This window comes from Giraffa tippelskirchi, chromosome 2 (assembly GCF_054371585.1).
Source record: "Giraffa tippelskirchi isolate mGirTip1 chromosome 2, T2T-mGirTip1v1.2.pri, whole genome shotgun sequence".
Classification (NCBI taxonomy): Eukaryota; Metazoa; Chordata; class Mammalia; order Artiodactyla; family Giraffidae; genus Giraffa; species Giraffa tippelskirchi.
The window spans coordinates 215181670-215204362 of record NC_137276.1 but is presented as its reverse complement, the minus strand read 5'-3'; the positions used below and the strand labels follow the sequence as shown (position 1 = coordinate 215204362).

Below are 22693 nucleotides of genomic sequence, written 5' to 3'. Positions count from 1 at the left end.
GTCGCAAAGAGTCAGATATCACTTAGTGACTGAACAACAAAATCTTTTCATTCCTGCTTGCACTGTGAATTCCAAAGCCCATGCCCCATATGCTTCTTCCTGCAATGCCATTAGTGGATCTCAGCTTCCTCTTTATTGGACAGCCCACCAAGTTTGAATCCATATGGTATGGATATGCAAAATCAGTCTTTCTAAAGCACCACTCTGATGACGTCAATTTCCTGAGGAGACATTCAGGAGCTTCCGCTTCTTTACAACCTCAAACAGACTTTTCCGTCTGGTTTTCAAGATCCTGAAATATCTAACCTCACTAGGTGTATTCAAGCAGAAGATCATATTTTAAAAGATGATCAAACATAACCCAGGGTTTCAAATGGGGCTTGTGGATGTTGAATTTTATCCACAATGCTCCCATCATTGTTAGCATAGTTTTGTAAATTACTTCTTAGATCCTTCCATCTCAATAACTAATGAATGCCACCTATTACTGAATGAATAAAAAGGATAATTATACAAACACTTTATTTACATCTACTTTTCCTTTTCATCTCTACTAGTATCAGCATAGGATTGGGTGAAGAGCCTGGATATATATCATCAGATTCTATAAATCCAAAGTCTGGTTTTTTGTCAGCTGCAACCTTGGACATGTCTGTTAATCTTTTCCACAGTCAGTATTTTTCTCCCCAAAATGGAGATTAGAATAACGTCCATGCTAGGGATTTTACTTGCATTAAGTACTGAAAAACCTGAAATAGATTAATACTAAGCACTTAGTAAATATTAGTCATCATAGTTTTGCTATCCTTCCCTGATAACCACATTCTTACTATCACTTTATTTTGTATCCATTGACATCTTTCAATATTCAGTCAAGTGGTAGGTAAAAGATACAATACTGAGATTCAGCTTAGAAATGTTTGCTGTGTATAATAGCAAAGAGTTGTTGTCACAGTCCAGAAGTCACATAGGAGTGGAGTTGCTGTATGATTCTAGGCAAATAAAACTTATTTGGTATCAGTTTTCTTTTAAGCAAAATGTTAATAATAACAGCATTAAAGTTGCTGTTGTGAGGGTAAGTTAATGGGGATATATATCACAGGGTATTTACGAATATCATTCCACTTACCCTTTCTTTAAAACAGCTCTCAGTGTCTAAATAACATTGATACAAATTTTGATATTTAAGCATATGTCTAAAGTCATACGGAGAAGGCAATGGCACCCCACTCCAGTACTCTTGCCTGGAAAATCCCATGGACGGAGGAGCCTGGTAGGCTGCAGTCCATGGGGTTGTGAAGAGTCGGACACAACTGAGTGGCTTCACTTTCACGTTTTACTTTCATGCATTGGAGAAGGAAATGGCAACCCACTCCAGTGTTCTTGCCTAGAGAATTCCAGGGACAGGGGAGCCTAGTGGGCTGTTGTCTATGGGATCGCACAGAGTCGGATATGACTGAAGCGACTTAGCAGCAGCAGCTAAAGTCATAGTTTGATCAAGGTATAAAGGAGAAAACATAAAAAAAATCTTTCTTGGTAATCATTTTTATGTTGTAACAGGTAAAGGAATAATAAGAGGAATTGCTCCTCTGACTTTAATTCTGATAAAATAAAACAATACAATTAAATAAAAAGGAATTAGTAAAGTGAGAGTATAAACAACCTGATGAATAAGGAAGAGGGCAATAAGCAGATATATATGTGTATGTATATCTCTATATATATACATGCACATAGATATTTGGAAACAAATTCAAAACAATACATCAAATATTATGTTCCCCTGTCCAACAACAAAAAAGCATCCTAAAGTGAAGATACTCCCTATAAAGCAGAATCTTGAAAGCACTTGCCCCAAGATATTCATGTGGAGGAAAAGAGAGTTGAAGAATATAATGTAGTTACAAAGGATATCTTGGATAAGTAAATTTTTTAAAAACATTTTCAACTTGATGATGAATCATGAGATCAAAAAACAGTATTCCTTCAGGAGTGAGGATAAAGTAGGGGTTTATAGAAATCATCATGTCCATTCACTCAAATTGTACCCTATCACTTCTGGATTCACGAAAGCCCAACCTCTGATTTTTCCAAGGCCAAACCGTTCATCTCAGAATGATATTACTTTTCCTTTTCTGCAGAACACTATCACCAGGGAGCTCTTCTCTTCCTTTTGTTTTTCTTTGGACTTTCAGTCCCTCTTTCTTCTCTGTCTTATTACGATGAATTAAAAAGATCTCCCAAATGACAAACTTTTTGCAGTTCTACTCTCTTCTCAGACAACAAGCTCTTCTTTAGTTTCCCTATCACACAACTTAGCTGTTTTGAGTTTCTACCCCAACATCTTTACTTCTGAAACTTTGGTTTCCTGGATTTCTGGGAAGATGGCAATTAAGATACAACAGTTCAGAGTCATTGACTCAGCTCTTTCCCCACCAGTGAGGGTGTAGTATCGCTTAACTTAGATCAATCAGAACAATTTGGTATTTGTCAATCTTGTAAGATTTTTAAAATATTTTTCTAAATATTTGTAATCAATTTTTCTAAAATGGTGTTTGAATCCTTATCTCAAATACTTTCTAATGCTACCCCTCCTCCATTTCTATCACTATGCTACTCCTCTTTACCAAAAGAAGTGGAAGGCTAAAACCTTTATTCCCCAGGCTCACTTGCTGCTATGGTTGCTATCACCATAAAGGCATTTAGGATGAGTGGCACATCTTAGTGGTTTAACATGCTGAGCCAGTGTGAGTGCCATTCCTATTCTTCTGAGGAGGTGCATGTGGACAAGAGGACATACAGATGTGGATTACAGAAGTACCTGGACCCCTTTCTCCACAGTCTACTAAATTGCTGGTGCTGGGGGCTGTGAAATCAGCAGAAGGGTAGCTTGACTGCAGAGTTTCCTGACCTCTGATGAGTAGTTGCACACTTGACTTTGGACCTCACTTGAGGTATATGATGATCTTGAAGTCAGGAGACTGGTGGCTATCTCATGCCTTCCCTCTGCCCTGCTTCTCAAATAATTTTATAACCACCCATTTCTCCATATTAAAGCATTACTTCCTGGTTTATTTATCAGTATCTACCTGATAAAAGTCCCAAATATTAAGGGAATTCTCATATAAAGAATTGAGTTTCCTAGATTTAGTAAGACTCTACTATGCAGAGTGTATATATCAACTGCATTCACCTCAAGGATAATGCTGAAACAGGTTTCATCTCCTTCGGCTCTGAGTGGCCACATTATTTACAATAAATTGAATATACTTTTCCTATTTCAATTGTGAGCTTAATCTAACATTATAGCCAATCTGTAGCACATCTGAAACTGCAAATTCCTCGTTTCATTACCCATCTGGTTTGCTCCAAATGCCAAATCAAATCATTATTCTATTGATATTTTAACATCATTTGATCACATATATTTAAAATTTTCCCCTCAGAGGTAGTGATACTAATTTTCTGAATAATTGTTTTCAATTTTATTTGTTCATTTACTTTTATAACTGTCAGTTAAACTACAGCTTGGTGGGCTGCAGTCCATGGGGTTGCAAAGAGTCGGACACAACAGAGCGACTAAGCACATACACACAACTATGACTCATAAGCAAATCAAATGAAGCATTTTGAACCCTTTATACATTCAATAATTCATCTAAATCTACTATAAGCCAGGTAATTTTCAAAGACAAAAGTTTTCCTTATAGTATAGGAAAAAAGAGAAAGATGTAGATTTTTCAGGTTAGATATCCCAAAACTGATTACGTAAGAGGAACTTAGTTTTATATTTAGTTGAAGAAAATGTGTTTTCCAACGAACTGATTTCAACCTGCTTTCACATTTTATGGAACAAGGGTCTAGATAAAATGTAGTCCAAGTACAAGGGCAAGTAGATTGACTATAATTACATATCAACAGAATTCTGTTCAATTGATCCAACTTAACCTGTAAGAAGGTCTATTCTTAAAAATAACTTGCATAGGCTTAACCATGACATAGGTGAAAATACAAATGACTGCTTCATGATATTTGTGAATTAAATCAATCTTGGAAAGAGAGCAAAAATATTGGATTTGACAGGATCTCAGTAGGTTAAAAGATGAGCTCAAATAGACAAGATGAACTTTAATAGGGGTAAGTACAGAGTTGAACTGAGGTTAAAACAAATCAGTTGTGAAGCATAGCACAGGAGACCTCACTTAATAGTAGCTTGTGTGAAAAAAAAGAGGTAGGAAAAGACTTGAAGGAAAAAAAGTGGCAAATCAAGTAAAATTTGAGAATTGTTTAATAAAATACAGTGTCCGTAATACACAAGATCATTATCCCATTATCAGATACTACTGTGCATTCATCATCTATGATGTCCTAGAATTAGCCAGTTTTAAAAAGAGACCTAGCTACTCTCAGCTGCTGTTATTTTTCAGTTGCTAAGTCATGTCTGAATCTTGTGACCCCAAGGACTGCAGCTCGCCATGCTTCCCTGTCCCTCACTATTTCCTGGAGTTTGCTCAAATTCATGGCCATTGAGTCAGTGACTCTATATGATTATCTCATCTTCTGCTACCATTTCTACCATTTGCCTTCAATCTTTCCCAGCATCAGGGTCTTTTTCCAATGAGTCCAGCCTTCATATCATGTGGCCAAATTATTGGAGCTTTAGTTTCAGCATCAGTCCTTACTATGAATACTTTGGGTTGATTTCCTTTAGGATTGACTGCTTTGATCTCCTTGCTATCCAAGGGATTCTCAAGAGTTTCTCCAGCGCCACAATTCAAAAGCATCAAATTTTGGTGCTCAGCCTTCTTTATGGTCTACCTCTCACATTCGTACTTGACTACTGGAAAAACCATAGCTTTGATTATACTCTTAGTGAAGAATGACACTTAAAAACTAAGATCTGGCTGCCAAGCTTGCTCTTTTGTTATTGGGATGTTGCAGCTCTCAAGTTCTCTCAGTGTGTAGAATTATCTTAAAAATTCTTTTCTAAATCACATTCCTGACAAAAGGAAGCTCCCCATAGAAGCGGTTGAACACACACACACAAACCCCTCCACTTCTTTTCTCTATCCAGCTATGTACACAAGACCAGAGGACCCCCAACACCCAATCATCAGCTCTGGATCATTCTAATTTTTGCATTTACTGATCTTTTCCCCAAAGGTGAAATAATTATATTGGTTTTATTAGCCATGCTATATTAGCCATGCTAACCCTACAAACTTTGCAGAAATTAATCATTCATCACTGCCCCCATTTCTTTATTGAAAACCCTCCTTACTCTGATCAGGTTTCCATACTCTTCTCTGGGTTGCTGTCTCTGTCTTAAAACAGGCACATCATTTCACTGAGCCTGAGCTCCAACACCTCACACTGAACAAATGAAAACCGTTTAACTCCTTTCACTACCATTCAGTGTCAAACATCATATGCTGGGTTGCTGTGCCCTACCCCATCCACATAAAAATGGCCACTTCGCTCAGATGTGAAAAATGAAAGTGAAAGTGTTAGTCACTCAGTCGTGTCCGACTCTTTGCGACACCATGGACTGTAGCCCACCAGGCTCCTGTGTCCATGGAACTCTCCAGGCAAGACTACTGTAGTGGATTGCCTCCATTTCCTTCCAGGGGATGTTCCCAACCCAGGGATCGAACCTGGGTCTCCTGCATTGCAGGCAAATTGTTTACCATTTGAGCCACCAGGGAAGTGAGATGTAGGACTTAATTATTCAGGAGGGGAAAAAAGGAAGGAAGGAAGGAAGGGAAGAATAGAGAATATATTTTTGAAATAAAAAATGTAGCTTTTTCTTTTCTCACTGTATATGTAGTACAAAATTCACCCCAATTTGCCTGCTTTAATTTATCATTCTTTAAGAACAAAGTAATATGTTACAGGATAAAATACAGTAAGTCAAATGATCTTGACCTATTACTAGGTCAAATAGGCCAATGAAATATTAAACTGTGGTATTAACAAATATTTTGAAATATTTCAATTTCTATAAAATATTTCTCATAATATTTTATTTAAAATCAAATTATACATTCAGTGTTTGAATTCTCTGCGAAAGACTAAATATTATAAGCATTAAATAAAGGAGTCTCATCAAAGGAATTATATTTATTAATGTTGATATTTAGATGTATGTTGCCTACCCAAGACACAGTGTCCAATTCATTTTTATATGTTCATAACAATTTCTGTTAAATGAATCTTTTTCTGAAACAAAGTTTTAGCCTGTATTCATCACAAAATTTTGGAATATGAGGACAAATGGAGCATTTGAGTTATATTTCCAATGACATAATAACTCATCAAGAATACACATTTTCTAATTTTATCATGTTAGTTGCTCAGTCATGTTTGACTTGTGACTTCATGCTTTTTAATTATAGTTGGAAGGAGGGAAACTCATTAATTTCATATCTTCATTAGAAGGATATGTATAAAATATCTTAATGAAAAATATTACTGTGAGTAATATGAGATATGAAACTACATAGATATTATGCAATGAATTTAATAAGACTTTAAATCTCATCAGTATAATGTTCTATATTTCACAGTTTCTTTCCAAAAACTAAAAAAAAAATAAAAAAGGTCGTTTATCAAGTTCTACCTTATAGAAAATGGAGTCATGTTTCAAAAAAGTGATATATAATAGTACGTCAATGTTAACATAATTATATTATATTAACTATAATGCATATAGTAATCAGAGGTCTAGCTATTATTTATGGAGAAGGAAATGGCAACCCACTCCAGTATTCTTGCCTGGAGAATCCCTGGGATGGCGGAGCCTTGTGGGCTGCCGTCTATGGGGTCGCACCGAGTCGGACACGACTGAAGTGACTTCGCAGTAGCAGCAGCAGCTATTATTTATAAACAGTTTCTACTAATTACAAGGACATTGGCCTAATTTTCTAAAGCTTGGAATTAACATGAGTAGTGGATGCTTCTCATCACTACAGTTAATATTTCAATTTATTATAAATGGATTTGATGTGAGTTAACACATTTCATTTCCTAGAATTTAGTTTGCTTGTACAAAGATTTATTCATACGCCTAACTGCATGCGGTCTACTTTCAATGATTTTCATTGAGATTAGTTTTCTAAGACTTCCTGGCAGACAGTACACACTGGTTTATATTCTCCCTTATTTCATTATTTTCTGCCTCTTTTCCATTCTATCTTAACTCCCTGTAATCTTAACTTTTTTCTTATCATTTCCTTCCCTAAAACTTTTTCACAGAATCTTTCTCTTCCTTTACCTTCAATGTAGTAAAATAAAACTTGAACTGGAGAAAAGCAGGTTTTCCAGTTACATAATAATTTGATTATTATTAGCTTCATTACTTTTAAATTTCCCTTTTGATCTTCACAACTAAAGACTTTAAGATATATCTACATATCAAAAGAAATACTTCATAACAATATAAAATTACAGTTATATAATTTAACTTTTCTTTGAAAAAGTTTTAAAATATTTTCATGGAAGTTATTTATTGTATTAAAATATAATATTACAGTGATTTTCTGATATTTCTCTACCTGGGCCTAGAAGATAATAAATTATATTTACATCATCTAAACTTTGCAAAGTATAAAAATGGATATTTCCAGAGTTCTAATCAGTCTTATAGTAATGGCAAAATCTATATGTGTTTATATATACACATAAATATATACATAATGTAAATATAAATATGTGAAATGTATCGCCAGTCCATGTTTGATGCATGATACAGGGTGCTCGGGGCTGGTGCACTGGGATGACCCAGAGGGATAGGATGGGGAGGGAGGTGGCAGGGGTATTCAGGATGGGGAACACATATACATCCATGGCGGATCATGTCAATGTATGGCAAAACCAATACAATATTGTAAAGTAATTAGCCTCCAATTAAAATAAATAAATTTATATTTTAAAAAAATAGCTAGATTTCTAGTTAAGGTAAACTTTAATCTGCAGGATATTATATCTATATATTTTAAGCTTTAAGGGAACAACAGGAATGCTTTTATATATATAAAATGAAACATATTTCAGCAAGTTATGTAACAATAAATTTTAACAATAAAGTTACTATTTATTCTTTCAATTTTAGAATTTTAAAACAGATTAATTTTATTTTCTCTAAAGATATATTTTATTGCTATTTTTTGACAAGACTCTTACTTTACATGAATATATTTTGATTTCTTAAGAGATATGTTTCCTAACACTTTCATAGATTTGTCATATATAAAGTTGGGGGAATCAGAATCAAAATGAAAATTAATCTTGATTAATGAATACAATCTAAGTCCTCACTGTATCATATCGAATTGTTACAATTTTTTAAGCACCACTTCTATCTTTCTCATAGTAACCTGTATCAGGATTACGAAAATATAAAAACTATTTACTTCAGGAAATATTTTATGAGATATCAGAAATTACTGTGTTATACTTACCAGCCAAAGCAAGAATATACTCTTGAAATCTTGTTCCTATACGATTAGTAGCTGTGCAATTATATCGTCCGAAGTCATTATCCGATGTAGGTGCAATCTAAAATAATTATAATAATAAAAGTTTCACAATTTTAAAACAATATCACAGAAGTGTTAAAATAGTCTCTAGCATCACTACCATCTTCATATATATACAATTACTGACAACTCGTTGCTGTAACTCTTTTTTCTATATCACGCAAGCATTCTCTCTTTTTAAGATGTAATCCATAGTTTTGTACTATCCATGTGTGTGCATGTGCCTAGCTGCTCAGTCCCGTTCAACTCTGTGTGACCGCATGGATTCTAACCCACCATGGGACCAGGTAAACTACAGTTAGTCTATCAATTTATTAAGTAGATAAATACTACCATCTTGTTATATATATTGAAGAGAAAAATCATTAGATATTTATATACATAAAGTTCAGGAAATAGCACATGCTATTGGAAATATGTATTGGAAATACATATTGGAAATAATTGGAAAATATGTATTCTGCAATTGCTACAAACTTGACTTTGAAAATAGGAATCTTGTAACAAAAGCATTGTTAACTCTGTTTTCTACCTTGCTGTCTTCCATCAGGCAGGTTTAAAGTTCAAGAAAGTTTCAAAATACGACAGCTTTCTCTTCCTCTTATGATTTTATTAAACATAAAATATTAAGAAAGGTTGAGGATCTATTTAAAATAAAAATCTTCCCATTAAGGTATTGTGCAAGAAAATATTTCCCTGTATACCAATCCCTGTTGGCAGGCACATTATCTTGATATCTAATAACAGTATCTTGCCCCTATTGCTGTTCAATTCTTATCCTTCTCTTTCAGTTTAGGTGGAAAATAGTTGGCCTCAGTCCTCACACATTTGAAATCCATAATTAAGTTAACCTTCTGGGATGCTATTGTTGAACAGTGGGACCAACCCTGTAATTCTAATGTACCAAAATTCTTAAGTATCAATTCAGAAAAGAGATTTGGTGACTGTAAAGATATAATTTTCAATTCCAGTAACTATTATTAAGAGAGAATAAGCTTACAACAGAGTTGCTGTTAATTTCAGGTCTATCCCAAAAGGGGAAAATGGTTTTGTGATAATGGGAGGCTATTAACTGAAAGTGCAATTTGGAGGTCCATTGACGATGATAATTCTGAAAGGGCACAAAAAGAGGTGCCATCCGTCTTCCAGTCAGCTGTCCATCTAGGAATAGATCATAGCTTTAAGGACTAGAAGCTCTAACAGCTCATATATAAGTACTTTTAAGTGACTAAAATATTCATTTTTCACACATTCAGGTTATAATAAACTAGGTTAACTTAACTAGAAAATCATTTTACTACTCAGACAGAAATTTTACTAAAAAATATCTTTATACTATATACGAGAAAGTCATTTGTATATCCCAAAGGGAAGAATGTGTATTGAATAAATGCAGTGCAAATACAGGATGGCCGTGACAAAGAATCTTGACTATTATACAGTTCTTCAAGATCAATAAAGTAACTTAAATATGCCTATTTTAACTGGAACATAATTTAAAAGGCTCAGTGCAGCTTTGCTTTTATGTTCCTGGGAGTTCACTTATCAAAAGACAAAGGCTTTGTAATTCTAGCTGAAATAAGTAATTTCTTTATCATGCTCTATGATTAATAGAGAAACTATCCCTAGTAGCAGACTGTTAAAAAAACACAGATCAGACAACTGGGCCAAATCATGTCCCCTGTAGCCTCTTTAGTGTATTCTAGGAAAGTAGTAAAGTCCAATAAGTGGTTTTTAAAAGGCCAATGACAGTGCAGTGAAATAATAGATAATTTTATCAAAATACACAATAATATACAGCAAAGGTATATAATTCATATTTATTTAATATATATTCATATTAACTATGTTTAATATATAAAATATTACTTATATTTATTCAATAAGTACTAGAAACATCTACTTATGATACTACTTCTTCATATTTTAATATATAGTTAAAATAATTCAAGTTTACTTCAGATGTTGGAATTTGATAGAATATAATGAATTACCAAGTGTAGTTTTGAATACCAAAATATAAACTGAGAGAACCATGTTAATAAAGGAATTTGTAAGCTCTTTCCTAAACCCTTAAGGGCAGAATATTATTCCAATCTACCTATTAGACACGACTGAAGCGACTTAGCAGTAGCAGCAGCAGCAGCAGCAGCAGCAGCTACCTATTAGAAACTTTCTGAATTAAATTTTTTCATATATTAAAAAGCTGTCCTATTACCTCAGGGGAGCACCTAGGGAAAACAAATGACCAAATCTGTAAGGCCTTGAGAAACACATTTATTGGCAAGAACCAAAAGGATTTATAGAATGTTTAGTTGTTTTTAAAAATTCACATTAAAAAATGAATATATGTATGTAATCAAAGAAAAAAGTTGTCAATTCAAGGAATCTACTGTTAACCAGATTATTATTCATTATAAAATTTATTTTTATTTTTATATGTTCTTAAGTATTAGCAATTATATAACTACTATAATAATTAATGAAGAAAAATAATTATAATGTACATCCTAAGGAACTATGTATGCTAGTAATTTAGAATTTGTAATATTATTACTGCTTTTTATTGTTGTTGTTATTGTTATTTTTCTTTATTTTGTGTTTTAAGTTGTTTTTGTTACACATCTGTATTATTTATTCAGGATTTAAGCTTAATTTTTGAAAATAGTATACACATAAAATGTTTATGCTCAAGGTCAGTGCCCTAAGAAACAGATTACTTTATTTTTATAAATAAAAATTGCTTAGCTTTCACTTTTGTGTTGAGAGAAATGGCATTCTGGCAGAAATGAAATGAGAACTTTATATTAATAAAATATTTAAATGTCAATTTATAAATTGTTGTTCATATCAACTATGGAGAATTATGAGCTATTCCAGAAACTGAAAAGTGGCAAGATGAAGTAAAGCTGAAATTACAGATTAGTCTGTCATTTAAACATGAACGTAAATCTACCTGTTATGGACTGAATCATAGCTATTGACAAAATTCAAATGCTGAAACCCTAATCTCTAATGTGACTGTATTTGGAGGTAGGGACTTTAAGAAGGTAAAGGAGATTGCAAGAGTGGGGCCTGGTATCCTTATTAGAAGAAAAGACACCAGAGCGTTTTCTCTTCTTTCTCTGCATATGCTGCGGGAAGGTTATATGAGTAACAGTGAGAGGACACCCATCTGCAAACCAAGGAGAGACTTGCAGTAAACCAGTCCTTCTGGCACCTGGATATTGGACTTCTAGCTTCCAGAAATGTGCAAAAAAATAGTTTCTATTTTTTAATCCACCCAGTCTGTGTTATTTTGATATGGCAGCCCTAGTACACTAATACACTATCCCAACCCTCACCTCAATTTTTTACTGTGGTTAAACACCAAAAATTGCAGTTGAATCTGGTCAAAAGTCTTTGTGAAACTGAGTTCTCTGTCAATTTGCCAATAAATACTTCTAATATAGATATCAAAAAATAAAAAAAGTATTTGAAATAGATTTAGACAAAGTGTTCTGATAATCAATTATCCAAACATTTGGCAGAAGTGATATTGAAATCATCCCATCAAACAAATGTTTTACTAAGCCCAGTTACTAGGTGAAAGAGTTAATAGGGCACCAGTGAGAACACTTTTAAGTTAATGTAATAAAGATATCAAATGGTATTCTAAAACAAGCATTATGAAAATTTATGTATATTGAACTAGTAGAGAAAATATAGCATCTTCCTAGCTAAACATGCTATTTGAGAAAGATTCTCAATTGTTTTGACAGCATCATAAATTAAAAGGGCTGATGATCATTGTCATAGACTTAGATAAACTTTGGAAATTGATATACAAACATAATCTACAATTAATAAATAAAAGGTATGGTATTCAAACACAATTTAAAGACCAGGCACTCGGGAGTATAAAAACAATTATCTACAATCTTAATGTAAAATATAAAATGAAATGAGACAATGAACACGCAAATCTGGTTTATTTAGGAACTTGTAAATAGGTAGCCAGCAGATAGCATTTATATATGCCAGTCTAGGAAGCAGGATGATGCAGGATGACTAGTCACAAACTCAATGACTAGTAGCAACACTGAAATTGAACTTTTGGCCCCCAATAACTGACAAATTATTCATTCTTTCTCCTACTTTTTCCTGATAAAATTGTTTTTTTCAAATATAAATTCATGAAAAATAATGACTTGTGCTATATAGCCATATATCTATATAAGTAAGCCCATATAAGTAAATAGTGAGACACCAACCATTAATTGACAATGATCCAATTGCATACAATTTCTCTTTAAGCAAATAAACATGAAATATATACAATATGGTATATGTATATTATAGGATAGAATTATAGATAATAATTTATATATCAAGATATTTAACTACATTCTAAAACAGTAGATAACTGTTAAAATAATACAATTTGTTGATATATAATGAAGACTTACCTCTAATATTATTTTTCTCCCTGTACTATATGTCTTTAAATTAGTGGTGTTTTTAGCTGGCAAGACTAATTTCTCTCTTCTCCAATGGACTGATGCTGGTGGATTTGATTTCACATCACAGCTTATATTTATTGGATTTCCTTCCCAAGAGTAATAAATTGTTTGATTTGATATGAACTTGGGAGCATCTGTAAAGCAATATAACATAACATTATAGATCTTTTTTTTAAGATTAGTATAAACAATAGTAATCATTATTGACTACAAAAAAAACCACAGTAATTCTAATTGCATATACTTAATATGTGATATTAGAATTCATGAAAATATATCATTTGACTGATTCATCAAATCATTTTAACATAAAGTATTCAAAGTTGGCCAATTATTAAAATATAAATATTAACACTCACAGTTGTTTGCTTTTAATAATCTGACAAAAATTTCCATCCAGTAAATTAATGGCTTTTTATATATGTGAAATATATTTCTGGAACAACTCTCATTATAAGTGAGGGTTTAGGATAAAACTTAATAAAATCTATGGTCTTATGTCATTTTTCAGCCTTAGCTTAGTTATATAATTTCTCCTATTAAAAACTTAAAGCAGATATAAAATTTAAATTGAAATGGCAGTGCCACAACAAATATTTCCTAAAATATATTTTCTAGTATTAAATAAGTAGGTATGTTTTAAAATAATCAACAATAGTTAATTTGATTGTTAGCTCTTATAACGCTATTTCAATTTTCAGACCCCTACACCAGACCACTATAATTATAGGTGAAAGAAAACAGAAAAAAAATTATATTATTTCATTGTAAAAACCTAATTGCAAAACCTAGTTGTGCCTCATAGACATGGTTTTGTTTTGTTCCATTCTAGAAGTATGATGGAGCCCAAGTGCCAATCAACTATGACTTTTCTGAGTCTCAACAGCTTGAGTGTATAATTAAAAGGATTCATATTTACAACTTTTTCATAAAAAAACATAATCTTAAAATAAGTGCTAAGATTATGGCATCCAGTCCCATAACTTCATGGTAAATTGATGGTGAAACAATGGAAACAGTGGCAGACTTTATTTTCCTGGGCTCCAAAATCACTGCAGATGGTAACTGCAGCCACGAAATTAAAAGATATTTGCTCCTTGGAAGAAAAACTATGACAAACCTAGATAGCATATTAAAAAGCAGAGACATTACTTTACCAACAAAGGTCTGTATAGTCAAAGATATGTTTTTTTCCAGTAGCAATGTATGGATGTGAGTTGGGCCATAAAGAAAGCAGAGCACCAAAGAATTGATGCTTTTGAACTGTGATGTTGGAGAAGACTGCAAGGGGATCAAACCAGTCCATCCTAAAGGAAATCAGTACTGAATATTCATTTGAAGGGCTGATACTGAAGTGTAGCTCCAATGCTTTGGCCACCTGATGCAAAGAACTGACTCACTGGAGAAGACCCTGATGCTGGGAAAGATTGAGAGCAGGAGGAGAAGGGGACAACAGAGTCTGAGATGGTTGGATGGCTTCACTGACTTGATGGACATGAGTTTGAATAATCTCCAGAAGTTGGTGATGGACAGGGAAGCCTGGTGTGCTGCAGCCCACGGGGTTGCAAAGAGTTGGACTTGACTGAGCAACTGAACTGAACTGAAACTAAGTTCTAGCTAAAATGCTGCTGATATATTTGTTGTTGTTGCTGTTCCTGGTATTTAAACTGATTATTCTTGTTACTAATATTAACTATTTAGAACTTAATATTCCTTATAAGTTATTAATTTAAAATTGTACAAATTAAAAGTTTTGCTTTACTACTCAAATTACTTAATAATGACCTGCTCCCGATTTTGTTATATCAACAGATTATATATCAGATATGTAATGTAAGAACTACAATCTCTGGTACAAATGCATAGATAATTATTTAAATATTATTGTCCTGTGTATGTTTTACTGTATGTTTTTAATGCCAATATCATATAGTAGTATGAAATTCTTATTGAATACTTTCTATATGACAGTAAGCTTACACATTTTATTCTATTGAATTTTTTTAATAAACTGTGAGGAAGGTGTTACTCTGTTATTAAGGATGAGGGATCTGGAGTAAGAGCTATCAAGCTTATTCTAGTACTAAGTTTAGGTGTGGGATGATCTGGGGTAATTTTAACCAGGGTCAGTTGAATTTCTATTCAACTCAGGAACAGACTTATAATATCAAGTACTAGCAACATTTTGGTTATGTGGACTTTATCGTACATTACTGAAGAGAAAAAAAAAAGATGGGACAATTCCTCAGGAATACAAAAGCATTAAGATTCTGCAGTTCAGTCTTAAATATCTCTCCAGAGAAAAGAAGTATAAGCGTTATCAAATGTTAATATAAAGGACTTTTAGCACATTGTTTTAATAACAAAGTTCAAAACAACTTAATGGCTCTCAAAAGAGAACTGGATAAATAGTGACTCATTTTGGCACTTTGCTAAAAATTACAGACATATTTGCTTGTGGTTCCCCCCCTTCAATGTGCCTGCCCTTCCCTCTGCCTGGCTGCCTTCAGAACTAAGCTCCACACTAACTCAACATAGCTTTTCTGCAACATTCAGTTGTGGGTTAGGTTCACTACTTTGTGTTCCCACAGATTCTGTGCTAGGAAATGGAATTGTTACGAAGGAAGTTACGCATGAGCAGTGAGGGAGGACCTGGATGAAGGTGATGCAAGTTGGTCTCTGAAACCCATCCCAGACACACCCAGGAGAACTCACAGATATGCTACAAAACAACCAGAGAGCCTTCTCCAACTCCTGTATGTGGACCCTAGGCACACAGTGGACACAACCTAATCACAGAGGCTTCTCCAAGTAACCTTTTGTAGCAAGGAGCCCATTAAGGGTTCATAAATATTCTACATCTGATTATAACAGACTGAGTGGGCCTTTCCTGGTGGCTCAGATGGTAAAGAATCTTTCTGCATTGTGGTATACCCAGGTTTGATCCCTGGGTTGGAAAGATCCCCTGGAGAAGGGAATGGCAACCCACTCCAGTGTTCTTGCCTGGAAAATTCCATGGACAGAGAAGCCTGTAGGGCTACATACAGTTCATGGGGTCGCAAAGAGTCAGACATGGCTGAGCAACTAACACATAACAGACTGACTATGGGAAGACATAAACAACAGAGCCTGCTGCTATATAACTTGCAATTTCATCAATTGGTCTTGAGTATATGCCCATTTGTATTCCCTTTCATTGATTGGTAGTGAGTACAAGCCCTATTTTACACAGGCATAACCGAAGGGAGGAGACTGGAAGTATAAAAAGGGGAAAGCCAAGAGGGAAAAGAGGAGGACTCCTTTGGGGTAAGCCTGCTCGCATATGTTGAAAGTGTCTATCTAATAAAAGATCTGTTTGCTTGAGCTGAACTGAGCTGTAATCTGCGTGTTGTTTTAAAACCTTTAGCCCGGCATTTCACATTTTGTTGCAATGAGGCAAGAACCAAGAAAGAGAAATTAATTGACCTAACAGAATGACCTATATGATTACTTCTCTACCAAGTGGTCTAAATCTTTTGGGTTTAACAGACAAAGAATATATGGGGTGTGTGTGTGTATATATATATATATATATATATATATATACACACACATATATACACACACACACACACACACACATATATATATATATTTATATATATATAACTCAGCCTTAAAAAAGAATGAAATTTTGTCATCTGTAACAGCTTGGATGAACTTGGAGGATATTGTGCTAAGTGAACTAAGTCAGACAGAGAAAGACAAATACCATGTGATTTCATTTACATGTGAAATCTGAGAAACAAAATGAACAAACATAACAAAAATACAAACAGGCTCATAGATACAGAAAATAATTTGTCAGTTGTTGCAGGGAGGTGGTTGGAGGAATGGGCAAAGTAGGGGGGAGGAGATCAAAGGAACATACTTCCAGTTATAATAGGAATAAGTACCAGGGGTGTAATATATGGATGGCCTTAGTAATATAGGCAATAATTTACTGATAATTTGTATGGAGATAACTAGACTTATCCTGGTGATGATTTCCTAATGCATAAAAATAACAAATCACTATATTATACAGTAAAACTAATAAAATATTGTAGGTCAATTTTACTTTAATAAAAAAGATTTGTCTCGGTCATGAACACACCCCTGATGGCTTATAAAATGTACAATGCTTACTTGCTTCTCAAACCACACACCATATTTACTGGATATTGTCGGTAAATTTAACCCAATGGTTCAGTTAAATTGAACAGAAGGTATTTTGAAGGAGAGAGGGGAAAAAAAACAAAAAACTTATACATGACCTGGGAAGATTCAGTGAAAAATCTAAGAACATATTTGGGGTGTAACTGTAAGAGAAGACAAACTTTCTGATATTTAAAGTCAAAAGCTAAGTCTATATCCATCTCTAGCTCTATCTGTAAAATATTTTATGACTAGTTAATATATATGAAATATAATCTCTTTGGCATTGTAATATTCTAGGGAGAGGTTTATAAATAGTATATTTGTATGTATATGTAGCCCAATATGAAAATCACACGTTAATGTAACTATTAACACCTGACTTACAGTCTACTCCATCCAAAATATAGCATCTGTGTGTATGTGCATTATATTATTATAATTTAGCCATAAACTTTGGGCATGATTTGACTACTCTATAAAAGCAAGCAATTGCCACTAATTGCTTGCCTGATGATCTCAGTGGGAATTTAATTTGGAATTACTGATGCTGAATGCAAACGTGTTACAAGAAATATATGCTATGCCAAAAGCCACATTTAAAAATGTATTTGAGGTATGAGGCAGGAAAATATTGATAAATCCTATCTATAATAAAACAGAAACTAAATTCCTGTGCATTGTATGCTATGCAAATATCAAACAGTAGCAAGGCAGCAGTATTCACTGGCACAAGACTGGCATGTTAATGAAATTGAGCAGTTGGTATGGGGTGACTTTCTGAAAAAGGATGTGACTGGCTGAGGAAACACATGAAGACTTTAGGTTAAAATATGTAGCCATATTTCATGATGATAATCAAATCAAAAATTTTAATTTTCAGAAAATTAGGGCTTTCACATCATGAAAGGCTTCAAATGTTGTACAGAGGAAATAACATGGCAGTTAAAAATATTAGAGGAGGGAAAGGGAATATTTCATAAGTAGAACTGTGGAAAGATCAGACTTGATAATTTATAGACAGATAGAAAAAAGGATGGGCATGGACAAATATTCACCCTGAAGTTGCATTCTTTGCATTTTGTGTTAATTCATGACTACATGAAATGTAAAATTCTGGAAGCATCTCTAAGGCATTGTATGTCCTCTCAATATATTAACTTTTGAATTAAAATATTTTACAAACTATAATGAACAGAAATACTTTATCAGAAGAACACATTTTTCACTTAAGCAGAGTTGAGAAAAAAAATAATAGAAACCTGAATAGTGACAAATTGAAATATGTCATTCACTGGATAGAAAGGTAAAGATTTTCTTTCAATGAGAATCAAAGGAAGTGGCAAAAATGCCCTCCTTGATAAAGCTTTAGTCAGGCTTCCATAGGACCCACTTTTTATATAGGCTTTGTCCTTAGCTCTGTCTCTGATTTACCTTTAAAAGGGAATGCTGTTAAATCAGTTTAGTGAGACTTCTACCCTTGATAGCTGATTACTTTCAATATCTGGTCAAGTTCCTTAATGTATATGTCCATAGCCTGCTTTTAGAAGAACTCTATTAGGCCAGTTTAGTAAGAATTGCATTCTCCTTGAAATTTAATCAAGTTCTTCTTAATAACATTTGATCCATTGACTCCTGTCACTCTGCTCCATTGGCTATAAATTCCTACTTGTCCTTGTACTCAGAGTTCTATTTAATCTTCCTCCTTCATCGCAACAGTCTTGACCCCTACTGCAACAGTTTTGAATAAAGTTTTCCTTACAGTTTTTAGCAAGTGTCAGAATAATTTATCTTTGACAAAAGAAAGCATACTCCCAAGAAAGGTAATTAAAAAAATTAACTACTTTCTTTCTTCTTTTTAAGAGGAGATGACAAAGACTGATCTGAAGCAAATGTGACCATGATTAAGTACCATTGATCTGTTTTCTGTAATTTTGTACATGTAAGTGTTAGAGCTATAATTATTTTTTAAATGAATCACGTGCAAAAAGTATACCCAGCCAGACATTCAGACAGGGAAAGATGGAAGATTTATACCCAACTTTGTGAATTCACCAAGTTGTCATTACAAGAAGAGATGCTTGTATGCATAGTATCTAAACGTGAACCAAGCTAAACTTGCAACACTTTTGTGCACAGGGTCACTATAAGTTCTGCAGAACTGGACAGATCTTATAGAATCTAACATCCAGAAAAGAACACAGGAATCATCTACAAATCTTTATTCTATATATGAGATACATTGTTATAGGGTTCTGGGGAGCATGATGGCAGAGTCAAGACCACAATCTTCGTGTGTGTGCTCAGTCACCTTAGTCAGGTCTGACTCTGTGTGATGCCATGGACTGCAGCCCACCAGACTCTTTCTTCCATGGTAATTTCCAGGCAAGAATCCTAGAGTGGGTTGCCATTTCCTTCTCCAGGGGATCTTCCTGACCCAGGGATTGAACCTGGGTCTCCTACATTGCAGGCAGACGCTTTACCATTTGAGCCACCAGGGAAGCCCAGACCACAATCTTTGGCTTTTTATATTCCTTTCATGAAACTACACTTCTATGCCAATTATTACATTACCAGTGATGAATATATTATCAGAGATTAGTTTCTATAGATCATTAATAATGTTACTCAACATTGGAACTCATGTTTGAAGCGATAATAACAAGTAATAACCAAGGAAGCATTTTATTAAGTCCTTTATATGTATTTAAGCAATAAAATAAATATGTAATATAGATCAGAATGACTTTAGTGAAAATCATGGCACATTAGTACCCTCACTTATTTTTAGGTAATGCCAAGTATGTGAGATTATCAAAATAAGCACTTTTCCAATTTACACACTGATGGACAGGAAGCTAACATGTAAGAAGAAATATATTCTAGGGAATGCCAATAATTTCCTCACTATGGATTTTATGGCTAGAATGTTTTAGCAATCTACTCTTGAATAAATAGTTCTTAGATTAAAAACTCAGGAAATTAATCTGAGAAATACCAACAGCCTCAGATATGCAGATGATACCACTCTAATGGCAGAAATGAAAAGGAACTAAAGAGCTTCTTGATGAGTGTGAAAGAGGAGACTGAAAAAGTTGGCTTAAAACTCAACATTCAAAAACCTAAGATCATAGCATCCGGTCCCATCACTTCATGGCAAACAGAAGGAGGAAAGTTGAAACAGTGACAGATGTTATATTCTTGGGCTCCAAAACCACTGTGGACAGTAACTGTAGCCATGAAGTTAAAAGACTCTTGCTCCCTGGAAAGAAAGCTCTGACAAACTTAGACAACTTATTAAAAATCAGAGACATCTCTTTGCCAACAAAGGTCTATACAGTCAAAGCTATGGTTTTTACAGCAGTCATGAATGAATGTGAGAGTAGGACCATAAAGAAAGCTGAGTGCTGAACAATTAGTGCTTTTTGAATTGTGGTGCTGGAGAAGACTCTTGAGAGTCCATTGGACAGAAAGGAGATCAAACCCATCAATCCTAAAGTGAATCAGTCCTGAATATTCATTGGAAGGACTGATGCTGAAGCTGAATCCCCAATACTTTGACCACCTGATGCAAAGACTCTACTCATTAGAAAAGACCCTGATATTGGGAAAGATTGAAGGCAGGAGGAGAAGGGGATAACAGAGGATAAGATGGTTGGATGGCATCACCAACTCAATGGACATGAGTTTGAGCAAACTCCAGAGACTGTGAACAACAGGAAACCTGAAGTTCATGGGGTTGCAAGATTTGGACAAAACTTAGTGACTGGACAATGATACCAATTATATAGTTTGTAACATTAATTTGGCTACTGCTTATATACAGATGTTTATTTCAAAGGCAATTTTAAAAGAGCACTGTCTAGCTTTCTTGTGACTAAGTAATGTATGAATACGCTAACTCACAGTGTGTGCGGGCTATGTTGCTTCAGGCATATCTGGCTCTGTGAAACCCTATGGATTGTAACCTGCCAGGCTCCTCTGTCCATAGAACTCTCTATATAAGAATACTGGAGTGGAATTCCATGCCCTCCTTCAGTGGATCTTCCCAACCTAGGTATCGAATAGAGTCTTATGTCTCCTGCATTAGCAGGCAGATTTGTTACCACTAGTGCCACCTGGGAAGGCCAACTCACAGTACTTTGCTCTAATCTTGACAGGTTAGTTCTTTTTTTTTTACAAATAAATTTATTTATTTTAGTTGGAGGCTAATTACTTTACAATATTGTAGTGGTTTTTGCCATACATTGACATGAATCAGCCAAGGGTTTACATGTGTTCCCCATCCTGAACCCCCATCCAACCTCCCTCCCCATCCCATCCCTCTGGGTCATCCCATTGCCCCAGCCCCGACAGGTTAGTTCTTGTATTAAAAAAAAAAAAAGCCTAAAGTTAGTGGAAGTTACCAGCTGACATCTCAATAAAGAACAAATTTCATCCCCAAAGGGGAATATTTACTAATGTCTTAAAATACAATTGTCTTTTAAAACATTTCTTAATTTTATTTTTATTTAAAATGTATTTACTATATAATTGTTACATCAGAAAAATTCACAGGAATTTCCCAAATAGAGCTTAATATTCAACTCCCTATTATGATATTGATAAATTAATTCACTTGTTATCTGTTTCCAAATAATCGTTGAAACATTACGATATGAAAATATATTACATTGCTTCCATCATTGCTTTTTCTAACATGTACTGGGGGTTGCCAATTTGAGTATGTGTCTTCAAATTTGAACCTGATAATCACAGTTTATAGATATCATGTTATATTTCACATATATTTTCCCTGAATATATACTGCCTCTAATAAAAAATATTCTAAAATATAATGAAGACTAAGGGGATTTTGTTAATAAAAACATCATACATAGGTTATAGCTATGTATTATACTAAACATAACTGCCAATACTAAACATAACTGCCAAAAATATCTTCCATATTCTAAAAATGTCAAATATAAATACTGATGTGTTTGCCATTCTGTTCTTTCTCAACAGTGAAATTTTAATTTTGATTCTTTCATGTGTATATATATAATGTTCATGTATATGAATATATGTGAATATATTGTTCAGTCATGTCCTACTGTTGAGATCCCATAGACTGCAGTGCACCTTATTTCTCTATTCTTTACTGTTTCCTGGAGTTTGTTCAAACTGATGTCCGTTGAGTCGATGATGGCATCCAATCATCTCATTTTCTGTCACCCCCTTCTCCTCCTGCTCTGTCTTTCCCAGCATCAGGGTCTTTTCCAATAAGTTGGCTCTTTGCATATATGAATATATATTCACTCTATGTGTCTTCCCTGCTGGCTCAGAGGGTAAAGCGTCTGCCTGCAATGCAGGAGACCAGGGTTCGACCCCTGGGTTGGGAAGACTCCCTGGAGAAGGAAATGGCAACCCACTCCAGTATTCTTGCCTGGAGAATCCCATGGACCAAGGAGCGTGGTAGGCTACAGTCCACAGGAT

General features: G+C 34.2%; 1 protein-coding gene across 2 annotated transcripts in view; it reads right to left on the bottom strand.

The window, feature by feature from the left end:
- NCAM2 (neural cell adhesion molecule 2) overlaps positions 1-22693 on the bottom strand; it is a 522399-nt gene that overhangs the window by 86063 nt on the left and 413643 nt on the right. For both annotated transcript variants that reach the window (XM_081573615.1, XM_081573614.1), the window contains exons 10-11: positions 12986-13173; positions 8460-8556 (exon numbers count right to left, since the gene is read on the bottom strand). In XM_081573615.1, coding sequence (XP_081429741.1) covers positions 8460-8556; positions 12986-13173 — 285 coding nt within the window. The remainder of the gene's footprint in view (positions 1-8459; positions 8557-12985; positions 13174-22693) is intronic.